This window comes from Thamnophis sirtalis, unplaced genomic scaffold, assembly GCF_051295495.1.
Source record: "Thamnophis sirtalis isolate CommonGarterSnake01/CBP01778 unplaced genomic scaffold, rThaSir2_p1.2 scaffold_2, whole genome shotgun sequence".
Taxonomy (NCBI): domain Eukaryota; kingdom Metazoa; phylum Chordata; class Lepidosauria; order Squamata; family Natricidae; genus Thamnophis; species Thamnophis sirtalis.
The window spans coordinates 164,057,152-164,070,495 of record NW_028261382.1 but is presented as its reverse complement, the minus strand read 5'-3'; the positions used below and the strand labels follow the sequence as shown (position 1 = coordinate 164,070,495).

The following is a 13,344-nucleotide window of genomic DNA, read 5'->3' as shown; positions in this document are numbered from 1 at the left end:
GTGCTGCATGCCCCCCCCCTCCATGAGGCATGCAGAGGGTTTGGAAGATGTGCAGAGTGCAAAACCTTTTTTTAAAAAAAATTACCCCTTCAAAATCATAGTGCGACTTATACTCTGGTGCGTCTTATAGTCCGAAAAATATGGTAGATTGAATGACAGAGGACATAATACACCTTTGTTATACTCGTTTCTCAATATCAAACCATGTCCTAAACATTTCATTTATTTTCCCAAACATTTTCACTTTGTCATATACCACTCAACATATTACTGACAATCTACTCCATCAACTCATGCTGCAACTCAAGTCTATTAGTTTTATCATAAATCAGCCAACAAAGAAAAAAAATCCCTTCTACATTCATACGTTTGTGAATGATCTGTTCAATTACGACATTGACTTCCCTAAATTTGCCCACTTCCCTTTTTCACCTCCAGACACTTTGAATCAGAATTCTGTCAAACGAAAGGAACACATATTTAACAAACTAATCCTGCTGTGCATTTTGCATTCATTCAGGTTAGTTTTTTTTCCTTATAAAAGGAACATCAAAGCTATATAGAATCCATAGTGAGATGACTTCTTTGTATTAATATTTTTATTGGAATCAGTTTTAGACTTTTTTCAAATCTCTTTTATATTTCAGGGTTTTGATCACAGTAATACATACATTTAAAACTACTTACATTTTTCTAGTTACACCACCCACATCTGCAGCCTTAACATTTTTCAACTTTCTCACAACTTTCTTTTTCATGACTTTTTCTTGGTCGCTGGCCTTCATAGAATTTGTTTCAATTCTACTTCTTGATATATCACAATTAATCCCATACAAATCTTTAAAATATTTCTTCCTGCATTTGTTTACCTCGATTTTGTCTCATCCAAGTAATGAATTCATTTCTAAAACATTAAAAAAGTACATGAGGGGAGAGCTAATTGTCATCTAATCAATTATGAATGTGTTGATTGCACTGGAATATGAAGAGGAATAGTTCAAGTTTGCTTAGGAATAAAATTCATGTTATTGTTTGCAAATAATAATTTGCAAGGTAAAGTAGGTGTAATTTTTTTGTTTAGAAAAAATAGAATATTTGAAAGAGACAATTTTTGATTCCTCTGGTTGGTTGGTTGGTTTTTTTTAAACTAATGTATTGATTTCATTAAGCCCTATTTTCATAATAATCAGAAAATAATTCAATTCATGGATTAACGATAAAGATGAAATGTATTTGTAATACGGAGCATCTAAGATTTGCTTTCAATTAACACTCAGTAGGAGATACTTCTTAACAAAATGTTGAATAGATATTGTTAGTAACTATTTGTTAAGTTGTTTTTAAATTTGTATGCTTCTCAGGAAAAAAGTAAATAAAGACATGAAACTGGAAGGTATATCTTCTTTAGATTGAACGCTCATCTTGGCCTCTCTGACATATGTAGGACTATGTTTCAGACTTGGTTCTTCCTTGAATAAAGGCCACATAATGAATTAAAAATGAATTATTAACACAGAATTAGGCTTTCACCATTAATTTTTTTCCCCAAAATAAAGCACCCTAACAGATTTTCTTTCAAGCAGCTAATACTTCATATATAAAATCTATTCCATCTGTTGCCTCTCAAATGTTGTATCTGATAAATTTTTCACAAATGAGAACACTAGCTACAACAACTAATCCAGTTAAGCTTCACTAAAACTGAATTATTAAATCTGCCTGCCTATATTCTGTTACAGTCTTCTTATGAATAGTTGATTTTATTTTGTATAATTGACAAGAGTTGTCAAGAAAGGGTGCTTTTAATGGCAATCAAATTAAGATTAACTAGTACAAGTGTCACAATGAAGAGACTGTGTCAAGTGTTGTACTAATTAAAGGAATTATTGAGACATGTGAAATTGCCATAAAAAATTATATTTTGCTGTTTCAGTAGCTTGCTTGCTATGACTCAGAACTTGAGAGTGCTCAGTTATTGTTTTTTTGGTTATGTAAAGAAATGTAGGTTCTTCACAGGCAAATCCCTAACTAATGATAGGCAGAAAAGGGCCAGCACAATACTCTGGGGACTGTCTCTGTTTATTTCATTCAGAAGAAAACTATATGTCAAATATTTATGCTATAATATTGTCACTTGGGAATGTGAAAAAACATATTGGCATTTATAAGAGATTGATGAAAATTAGTTCTAAAGCATATTTTTTCCTAATACCACTGAAAGAACATCTACACTCAAGAGATATTTGATATGAATTAAGAAACTGATGAAGCAATTGATTAATTGGAATTTAAGCCATCAGTCACTGGATCCATCAACAGATTCATTTACATTCTAAACAATCAGCTTATGGTCCAATAGGATACCATGTATTAATACACAATCAATACAATACCCCTGAACTCATCACAATTCCTTATTGACAAGAACACAGATGCTTTTAATCCAAGCTTGATCACACTGCATATATTGTAGAGAGCTCTTATACAGAGTCTGTACGTTTTAGGAATTTCTATTGTATTAAATGCTTCAAGGAACTCTTTTGCATTCACTGAAAATAATCCAAGTCTGGATACTAAAACCACTTGCACATCATCTTAAATTCCAACTGCAGAATTTATGCTCTCTTTAGAAATAACATTTTTACCTTTAAAATATTATGAAGGCAAAAGAATATTTCATATTTCAATTGACAGAGTCTACTATCTCCTTGACATTCCTGTCCTCAGTAAATGGGCCTATCCTGTTTTGGAAAGATACATAATTCTATATGGCAAAATTCTACATATTTGTATTTTATCATTCAGTGTAGAATAGATTAAACAAATTCATGATGAACAAGATTGCAGATGACCTGTTTCTTTTCTTTCTTTTGCACCTTTTGCAGTTAGCAAAAATGCTGTCAGGAAATGGAATAGGAGAGAAATAACAAAAGAATGCTAGGAACATTGCTGCATAGAAAAGTACTATCCTTGCTCCTATTCTTACATTAATGAAATTATGGAGTGAAGCAACATAACATTTTCAATGGAAGGAGTATGAAAATGGCTGATAGTCTTCTTGTCACAAACACTATAAGCGAGGATTAAAAAAAAACCATGGCATATTCCCAACTATTTCCAAGCATACACCTTTCAGCAATTATTATTACATGATATATTATTTTTATTAATAACCGTTAAACCATCATAACAGTTTGGGGTAAGTTATCATCAGTAGGCTGGTGATATTCAAATATACTTGATAAACCTGTCTTGGTTCCTAGAAGTGTTAGGACATGGATTAGTCAAAATAAACTCAAGTTAAATCTTGTGCAATGGAAGCTCTAATATAAGGTTCTACTCTGGCTCCAGTTTTAGCTCTAGAGCGTGAGTGTCAAACTCATGGTGTCACATAATGTTGGTGACATTTTTTTCCCCTTTACAGAGCTGGGGTGGGCGTGGCCTGCGTATGACGCATCTGGCCTGCAGAATGTCAGTTTGACACTCCTGATCTAGAAACGACACTCCTAAATGAACAGATCTATAATTTGGAGTTCCTTTTGGATTTCTTGGTCCTGCAACAACAAGTGGAAGCCACAGCTATATTAGCCTCTGTTCAGTCCCAATGATGAGTTCCTGCTAGGCCTATCTGGATTGGGAAATCCTACCAATGTTGCACAGCTTTCTCATCTCATATTTAGACTACTGCAACACACTCTGTATAGAGCTGACCCTGGAGACAGTTTGGAAGCTCCATTTGACTCAAAGGGCAGCATTCTATCTGCTAACCACTAGAAACAAATATAGTTCATGTAAAGCGATTGACAAAGTCATTATACTGGTTGTCAATTATGCTTCCAGGCCCAATTCAAAGGGCTGGTTAGAAATTTAAAAGCTATACATGATTTATTTCCTGGATATTGAAAGACTTGGTCTGCCCCACAAATTCTTGAAGAATGAATTTAGGCAGATCACCATTCCATGTGCATTTTCTCAGCATCTGTCCTCATAACCTTGAGGAGCATCTTGCCTCCTAAAGTATGGAACTTTCCAAATGCCCTAGCCTTCAGGTAGCCACCAGGGAGTTGGCAATTCGAGTCAATGATATGTGGGCTACTTAACAATTATTCAATTACTCATCAATTTTTAAAAATATAGTATTGTATTTTTTGGCACTTGTAAAATACCTTAAGACAATGGCCTATGTTTAGATTTATTTGCTCTACACAGTGTATACACATAATGGCTATTATACACTGTTTATTTGGGTGCCGTTTTCATATTGTCTTTTTCTTCAAAATTATTCCATTGACTTTGGGATATCTCTCTTGATCATGCTGCCACACTGAAGTACTTTTATGTTTAGAAATTATTTTGCTTCCCCCTCCCCCTTTATTTCTTACGTCATTAAGAACGTGACTAAATTGCCTGCAGAGGATGTAACACTTAAACAAAGAAACAAATTAACTTTTAATAAATAACTTTTAAAGGGTTATAAATTGATTCACTTAACATTGTAATGTATCTAAATGTCAATATTTGTTTTGCTTGGCACCAAATATATTCATCATCCAATACTTCTCATAGATTGGGTTTTTTTCTGGACTAGGACTCTTGAGCCTCCCTCAGACCTATCCTTCTACACATATCTTCCCAAACCATTTCCACCCTCCCTCTGGAATATAAATTGGAAGGAGGTCCTCGATGTTGCCTTGCTGTGATTGGAAGTTCTACTACCTAATCATCAAACATCTGTACAGAGTTGAGTTTTTCCTTTATAGTTACTGTGTGATAGAACACTCAGATATCAGTGGTCCAACACTTCATGCAATGCCATTGAAAGAAAAAGAAAAAAGAGTGTCTCTGGATTTCAGTTATAATATTTTACAATAATCTGGTAAAATTTGCAATGTGAACCTGGTATTACAATGGAACAAGATGAAATAGCTTAAATCTAGTGGAATTATAACAGAGGCACAATTAAAATCAAATACTTCTTTGATTTTAGATAAGCCCTTTAGCTATGCCAGTTCTTTGATCATAGACATGTTAATAAGCTTTTATTGATATATTTACAATTGTATTAATCTTACTCTATTAGGATTCATGTAGAAAACAACAGGTGAAACAGAGAAAAGCAATAGCATTCGGTGGCTCGAGATAGATGTCAAAACATGGTTAGCCTAAGTTAAATCAAATGTTAAAACCAGAATAGGAACTGAGATATGGGAACAGATTAAAATAGTTTGGACAGATTGTTGGCAGTCACTCATGCCCTGAAGATAAAAGTTTATTTGGCCGTATGTGCAAAACTTCACTCTAGTCATTTGTCATTCTCTATAGCAATACATTTCTCAACATTTTTTTCTCCTCTCAAGACAGGTAGGTTTTAGAATGTATGGTTTCTAAACATAATAGGAATGTTCAGAACACGTGCCACAACTGTTACAGCCTTATTATTCTGCAGCAGTCCGTTTGGAAAGAGATAGAAAGTGACATTTCAGCTGAATGGCTGAACAGCAAAGTGATACCACATTTCTGTGTAATTTCAGAAGTTCAAAATGTCAAATCTGTTCTGCAAAAAGGTGCCAAACAATAATTTGCAATTAATTATAAGGTGTAACAGTAAAACAATTAAATAGAATTGTTAAATCAGCAGGACATTTTACCTAAATAGATTTAGAAAAATCTTATATCTATAACAAAGTGGATTCTGTACTTTCAGAATTAACGCTTAATTTGAGAAACCATAATAAAGGAAGTATTCATAATGAACTATAATTATAACTGGGAAAATTTTTCTTCAATCCTGCTTTTAATATTTTACACATTACACATAAATATAAAACAAAAATCAAGTTAATTTTCTTTAATATGTTTAAACTATATTTAAATAACAATGGGAAGAGTTTACATGAAGCTCTTAATGTCAGCAAAATATTATTCATCAGTCACAATTACAACATGCATAAAATAATTAAAGAGTTATGATTAATTTTTGAAATACAATTATTTTAATCATACAAATATATTTTTAAAAAGTAGCCCCATTAAATTGGCTTATATTTGTTACTAATAGCAAATCATTCTTTCAAAATTCTTATCAAGAATGATACTATCTACCTGTTATTATGCAACAGTAAATATCTCATTCTATATTCTATATTTTTCTATATTTCTGAACATATATAGTCTGTATAAAAACATAACTTAATATTTTTATATAGGTAGTCCTTAACTTATGATCAGTCACTTAGCAACCATTTAAAGTTACAGCAGACACCACAAAAGGTACTTACAAATTGGTTTCAAAGCTCTGATAGCCAATCACCCCACAGCAACATGACTGCCTTGCAGGTGCTTAGCAACCAGCCTGCATTTGTGGCCATTTACAGCACCCTGTAGTCATATGACTGCAATTTACTCCGTTTTTGCTGAATACCGGCGTTTACTTCTGGTTTTGGGCAAAAATGCCCCATAGTAAACAATAGGTTTCTTAACAACCGGGCTGTATGTTTAAAGTCTGTGGATTCACTTAATGATCATGGTGATTCACTTAACAACCACAAAAAGTAAAATTGAATCAGCCAGGTGATGGTTTGTTTTATACAAACCGTCACAACTTATGACTGTAAGTCAAGGACTATCTGTATGTATTCTAATGTTAATTTATCAGCAGCTCATTTCTATGCAACTGTACTTAAAAGTAGATGGTACTATGTATGATGTGGCTTATTTTATTCCGAAATATCATTTGGACTGCAGAAGAAATCTAGACTTTGGAACAGAGTACATTGAAGAGGCCACATGACTTGCACAGTGCCAGATGTTGATGAGCAAGGCTTTGAAAAAATCTGGAATTTTCCCCTAACCTACGGATACATCAGTCTTAACTCCTAGAAACCTCCATCCATATAGTCCATATCGAGGCTTCTAGTATGGATTATTTCCTCATACACTTGGAGGACATAGAGGTAGGAGAAGCTGTTCTATATATACAAATATTTTGAGGTCTTACAACCAAGTTGTGATCAAAACAAATTTTGAAGAAGTTCATGGTTCCAGCCTACCAAAGCAAAGGACGGAACATCTTTTTATTTCTTTCAGTTGACAGAATGAAGTGATTTTGTTATCATGGCAAGGGAGATACTTCTGCTGCCAAAAAAAATGGAACAAGAAATAATCTTTGTCTATCTCGCAGCTAGTTGTTCATAACCAGTCAACATCAACCAGGATTAGCTAAAGAAATCATTATTTAGAAACTTGAGGCCAATGTCTCAAGCACCTGAGACTATAAAATAACAACATACCTGTTTTTTCTGAAGTTCTTAGAAATACCATATCAGATGGAATTCGTTGATTCTGTTGGGGTAAAAAAAATCCAAAAGTGTTTCAATGTATTATATAATTCTCCAAAAATATCTCACAGAAGCGTGGAAGCAATTAAGATTTTATTCAGATTAATGCTTCACTAACATTTAACTGGCTGAGATATATTTACCACTCAAAAATCAGATTTTTAAACAATAAATGACTAATTATTTATTTTTATATTTATTTATATTTCATACTTTTTATCTGCTCATTTCCCTCAGAGAGGGAGTGAGAAATAAAGGTTTTTAAATGAAGCATGTGAAAAAGAAGTTCTTAATCCTTGAATTACAACAATATCTTGAGACTTGGAAGGAAACAAGCACCTTTTCTTTGGAAGCCATTATGGCAGGGGTGAAACAGCAAAATACCAGCCCGAGTGCCTCTGCCAGCAAAAATGGAGCTCGGCAAGACCGCGTGTGGCCCTCCCAGGCACCATTTTTAGCTGCAATGGCCTCCTGCCTCCCTCTGCCAGTAAAAACGGAGCTCGGGGAAGGATGAGTGCGGCCCCCCTGAGCTCCATTTTCAATGGCAGAGGGTGGCAGGAAGCCGTCACAGCTGAAAATAGAGCTCGGGAGCCCATTTTCACTGGCCAAGCACTCAGGCCACCACAGATGCCCCCAACACAAGCTGGCCACACCTACCTAGGCCATGCCCACCCCAGCCCCAAAGGTCAAACACAACTATTATGTGGCCCTCAATGAAACAGAGTTTGACACCCCTGCATAATGGTGCTAAAAAGCAAATAATGGAAGTTCTTTTATTTTCTGTCATGTCAGAGAGAGAGAGGGAGGGAGGGAGGGAGACTGGTTCAGCCATGGGGAGGAGACAAGTGGGGAATTAGTCTGGAATCTTTCCATAGGCACAAGAGAACAAGGTCATACACACTTCCCCCCAAATGCCATTGAACCTTTTTAGTCTAGTACAAGTATAAGCTGCTTGTCTGGGAATATTCCTGTGAAATAGGCATGAGCACTAAAGAAGTTAATTGAATTCCTCCTGTCCAGACCTGATTGTTTGTACCTGACAGACATAAACTCTGGTAGCTTCAATAGACGAGAGACACAACTTACATAGTGATTTTTGCTGCCAAGGATGTTCTGCAGAACAACTATGTATGCTCAACAATCATGCACATGTTGAGGTGAAAGTAGGATACACTAAGTACACACTAAGACTAATAAATACTATAAAAAGAATCTCTTATTTTCAATTAGTGATTTAAGTATTAGTTAAAATATATGTAAGTATTTAATACTTAAGTATTTCATACTTACAGTGTATATGAAAGTTTATAATATATAGTCCTTCACTTATATAAAAATATTTCTATACTGCCCTACGTCTTTACAGATATTAGATAGAATACAATATGATCATAAACAGAATACAAATATATAATAAAAATTACACAAAGTCCTAATGAAACGAAGGGAAAATCAACAAATACAACAGGAAAATCCTTGGGCAAAATGAAAAATTTGATACTAGTATAAAAAAAATCTAGAATGCTAATCTAAAATTCTAAAAGGGGATTGTACAATCAAAAGAATTTGGAGAAAGCTCTCTGCCTTGAAAATACATACCGTATTTTTTGGAGTATAAGACACACCAAGGTTTTGAAGAGGCAAATTAAAAAAAAATAGGTAGGTAGATAGAGGGAGGGAGAGAGAGAGAGATACAGTAGGTAGGTAGGGAGAGAGAGAGAGTAGGTAGGTAGGTAGATAGAGGGAAAGAGGGAGAGAGAGCGAGAAATACGATCGGTAGGTAGGGAGAGAGAGTAGATAGGTAGATAGAGGGATAGAGAGAGAGAAATACAGTAGGTAGGTAGGGAGAGGGAGAGAGAGTAGGTAGGTAGGTAGATAGAGGAATAGAGAGAGAGAAATACAGTAGGTAGATAGGGAGAGAGAAAGTAAGAAGGTAGATAGGTAGATAGAGGGAGAGAGAGGGAGAGAGAGAGAGAGAGAGAGAGAAATACAGTAGGGAGGGAGGGAGGCAGAGAGAGTAGGTAGGTAGGTAGGTAGATGTTTCCAGGTGCATTTATCCATGTGCTGGAGAAGAAAATCACTGACAACCTAAGACTTGTTTCTGCTAGCACAGCACTTGATCAATGTAATTCTCATCAATCACTCTAACTAAAAAGCTTTACGAAAGGGGAAAAAAAGTTTTTGCACTCTGCAAACCTCCCCCAAACGGCCCGTTTTCGCGTAAATGGGCCCCCTTTTTTTCAAATAAAAGGCATGAATAGCCTTGGGGGAGCTTGCAGAGTGCTCCTGTGGGGGGGGGGACAAGCAAAAAAACGGCCCATTTTTCGCGGGCCTGTTTTTTTGTCAAAAAAATAATACATGTATAGCCTTATGGAGGCTTATAGAGTGCTGCTGGGGGCTGGGGGGGAAACGGTCCATTTTTTGCTCATTTCTGCCCTCCCCAGCCCCCAGCAGCTATCTGAAAGCCTCCATAAGGGTATGCACAGCCATTTTGGTGAAGGGGCAGGGCTTCAGGAGACAAAAAAAAAATGCTGTATTCGATGTATAAGATGCACCCAGATTTTCAGCCACTTTTTAGAGGAAAAAAGGTGCGTCTTATATTCCAAAAAATACTGTATGTTTATTATAAACAAACAGTGTAGATTGAGATTGGAAATCATGGAGTAGTAATCTGGTACTAAAATGAGATGTAGTTCCTCCAAGAGGCATTCTAGTGACTTGAAGGTAATGGTAGATACTAATACATTAGGTTATTTTTTTTTTTAACAGTTTTGAAATTTAGGTGATAAAACTGAAGCAATTAAGATAACTATTTAAATTTTGCTTAGCTAAATTTGATTTAGTCCCTTTATAGTTGTGACAACTCAGGCAGCAGGATAAAGAAATGATGTGAATGATAATGATTTTGGATTCTCTATTTCAGTTATCTAAGGTTGCCAGGCTACTTTAAATCCTCGATGCAATTGTCTAAAGAATTAACTGAAACATCAGAAAAGTGAGTTCAGAATCTTGTTATTTTTTTCTGCTAAAAAAAAATAAACGAAATGATAAACTTTTATTACATATTCTCAAACTGTACATACCCTTCCCACATTTAACAGGAAGCCTTTTATATATCAAGGTGGAAAAAAGGACAGCAAAAATATAAATCTTAGTGAAGAATAGGAGCTATATGGTATATTCAATACTTGGGAACCCACTATCTGCAAAAACTGAGAGGAAAGGCAAAAGGCAACTTCAGAAGTCAATAAATCATTCCTTAAATGACAAACATAAAATCAGATGCTCTGTCTTTATATAGATTAACTATACATCTTTACAGCTTCTCTTTTAATGTTGACATAAACCTTTTAGTCACAACTCCGGTTCATTCTTTAAAACTGTTGCCTGTTAACAAGATGAAGCTTTGACAAAAATGCACTTCCCACACATCAAACATGATTAATGTTACAATCCTCATTAAAGTCTCCAGATACCAATCAAAATAAACCCTCACGTCTATTACATATTTCAAATATTTGTTTTTCTACCAAAATATCAATGATTATAAGTCTCCTTCACGCTTATATTTGTTAAAGTAAAAAATAACTCGCATGGAGTCCTAGAAGCGTATGAATCTACAGCATTTCTGAAACTAAGCCAGTATGGACCAGGTTATCCCCTTGGATGGGACATCACACTGTACATGGAGTTCTTGATAATTGATCACTCATTAATGACTATTCCATTAAGAAAGAGAGTCATAATCTCATGTTTTCCCACTTAATGATTGCTTTGTTAGTGGTGGAGTTGCCAGTACCAATTAGGTTTATTAAGGGGGGGGGGGCTATCTGTATACAAATTTAGAAATTTTACAGGTGGGAATGATAGGAACATGGACAAAAAAGACCCTTCACATTTTTAGGAGAAAACAAAGTGCAACAAAGCTGGTTGCACTTTAAGCACAACTACTGTAGTGTAAAAATCAATGCTGACATATTGAAAGGTCATTTGGATTGAAACATATAGGTATTTTCTTTAACAGCTTCTTCATTTTTTGCTGACATGCTGTTGTTAAGAACAATTATTCTAGAATCAGAAACTCTTTATGTGTGTTCCCTACTTAATGTGGAAAGCCAGCACCGTTTAGGTCTTGTGTTGGGAGGAAATGACAAAGCAACACTGAGTTAATATACAATACAATATAATAGCAGAGTTGGAAGGGACCTTGGAGGTCTTCTAGTCCAACCCCCTGCCCAGGCAGGAAACGCTATACCACTTCAGACAAATGGCTATCCAACATCTTCTTAAAGACTTCCAGTGTTGGGGCATTCATAACCTCTGGAGGCAAGCTGTTCCACTGATTAATTGTTCTGTCAGGAAATTTCTCCTCAGTTGTCTAAGTTGCTTCTAAGTTGCTTCTCTCCTTGATTAGTTTCCACCCATTGCTTCTTGTTCTACCCTCAGGTGCCTTGAAAAATAGTTTGACTCCCTCTTCTTTTTGGCAACCCCTGAGATATTGGAACACTGCTATCATGTCTCGCCTAGTCCTTCTTTTCATTAAACTAGACATACCCAGTTCCTGCAACCGTTCTTCATATGTTTTAGTCTCCAGTCCCCTAATCATCTTTGTTGCTTTTCTTTGCACTCTTTCTAGAGTCTCCACATCTTTTCTACATCGTGGTGACCAAAACTGAATGCAGTATTCCAAGTGTGGCCTTACCAAGACATTATAAAGTGGTTATTAACACTTCACGTGATCTTGATTCCATCCCTCTGTTTATGCAGCCTAGAACTGTGTTGGTTTTTTTGGCAGCTGCTGCACACTGCTGGCTCATATTTAAATGGTTGTCCACTAGGACTCCAAGATCCCTCTCACAGTTACTACTATTGAGCAAGGTACCACCTATACCGTACCTGTGCATTTTGTTTTTTCTTGCCTAAATGTAGAACCTTACTCTTTTTACCACTGAATTTTATTTTATTAGATAGTGCCCAATGTTCAAGTTTGTCAAGATCCTTCTGTATCTTAAGCCTGTATCTTAAGTATCTTAAGCCTAATATGACACAAACGATAACCCTTCTGTATGTGCACTGACACACAGACATATGAAAGGGACAGAGTTTGCTTTGTGGTGATTATTTTGCAGAAAGCAACAGATTCTGTTCTGCCACCCAAAATGTAATTTTACTTACCCAGGTAAGCTGGGACTATTCTTGCCAATTGCAAAAATCAACTCTGTCTTTGTGAAAGATAGGCCTAGAAATCAAATGACAAGGATCTAATACTAACTGCTACTGGCAGCTTACTTGGTTTTTAAAGATTACTAAACATTTCACTTCATGGAGTTGTTAGCTAATTAAATACATTAGCTATATGCAATTAAAATTAACATAAATGAAATCCCTCACCCATATGTCAAAATACGTGACTGTATTAGGACACATTAGGACTATATTATGAGACCTTCAGAAAAGCTACTAATATTGCATTACTTAAAGTGAGGCAAATTAAGTATTTTATAGATTAATATTAGTATATAAGATAATATATTAGAAATATATTAAATAATGCCTTATTAAATTTATGTGTCACATATATGTATAATTTATAAACATTTATAATTTATAAAATGTATATATAACTTAAATGAAAGCTTTACATATAACTGTATAAAGCCAAAACAATCATCTTCAATTTTTCAAGTTGTATTATTTGCTGCATTGAAGTTCTGCTGATCAGGATTTATTTGTTGATGGTATGAATTCCTGAATTCATGTTTAAATCTGATCCTCTGAAGCAGATGTGAGAAATGCACAGGAATATTTCTTTTAATGAAAATTGATTTCACATTTCTGATGGGTCTATTTGCACAACTTTTCTTGGTTATGCAGCTTTATTGTCTTCTACTCCTACTGTCACACTGAAGCGGTAATTGACTAGTTAGTTATACTAGTGGGCTTAGTTTTAAGATGTCTCATTTACAGACAATTAAAGAGAACCATAGATGGGTAATATATGCATTCT

General features: G+C 35.1%; 1 protein-coding gene across 3 annotated transcripts in view; it reads right to left on the bottom strand.

Annotated features, from left to right (window-relative positions):
* ATP9B (ATPase phospholipid transporting 9B) overlaps window positions 1-13,344 on the bottom strand; it is a 152,942-nt gene that overhangs the window by 102,893 nt on the left and 36,705 nt on the right. For all 3 annotated transcript variants that reach the window (XM_087707339.1, XM_087707337.1, XM_087707338.1), the window contains exon 7: window positions 7,290-7,341. In XM_087707339.1, coding sequence (XP_087563465.1) covers window positions 7,290-7,341 — 52 coding nt within the window. The remainder of the gene's footprint in view (window positions 1-7,289; window positions 7,342-13,344) is intronic.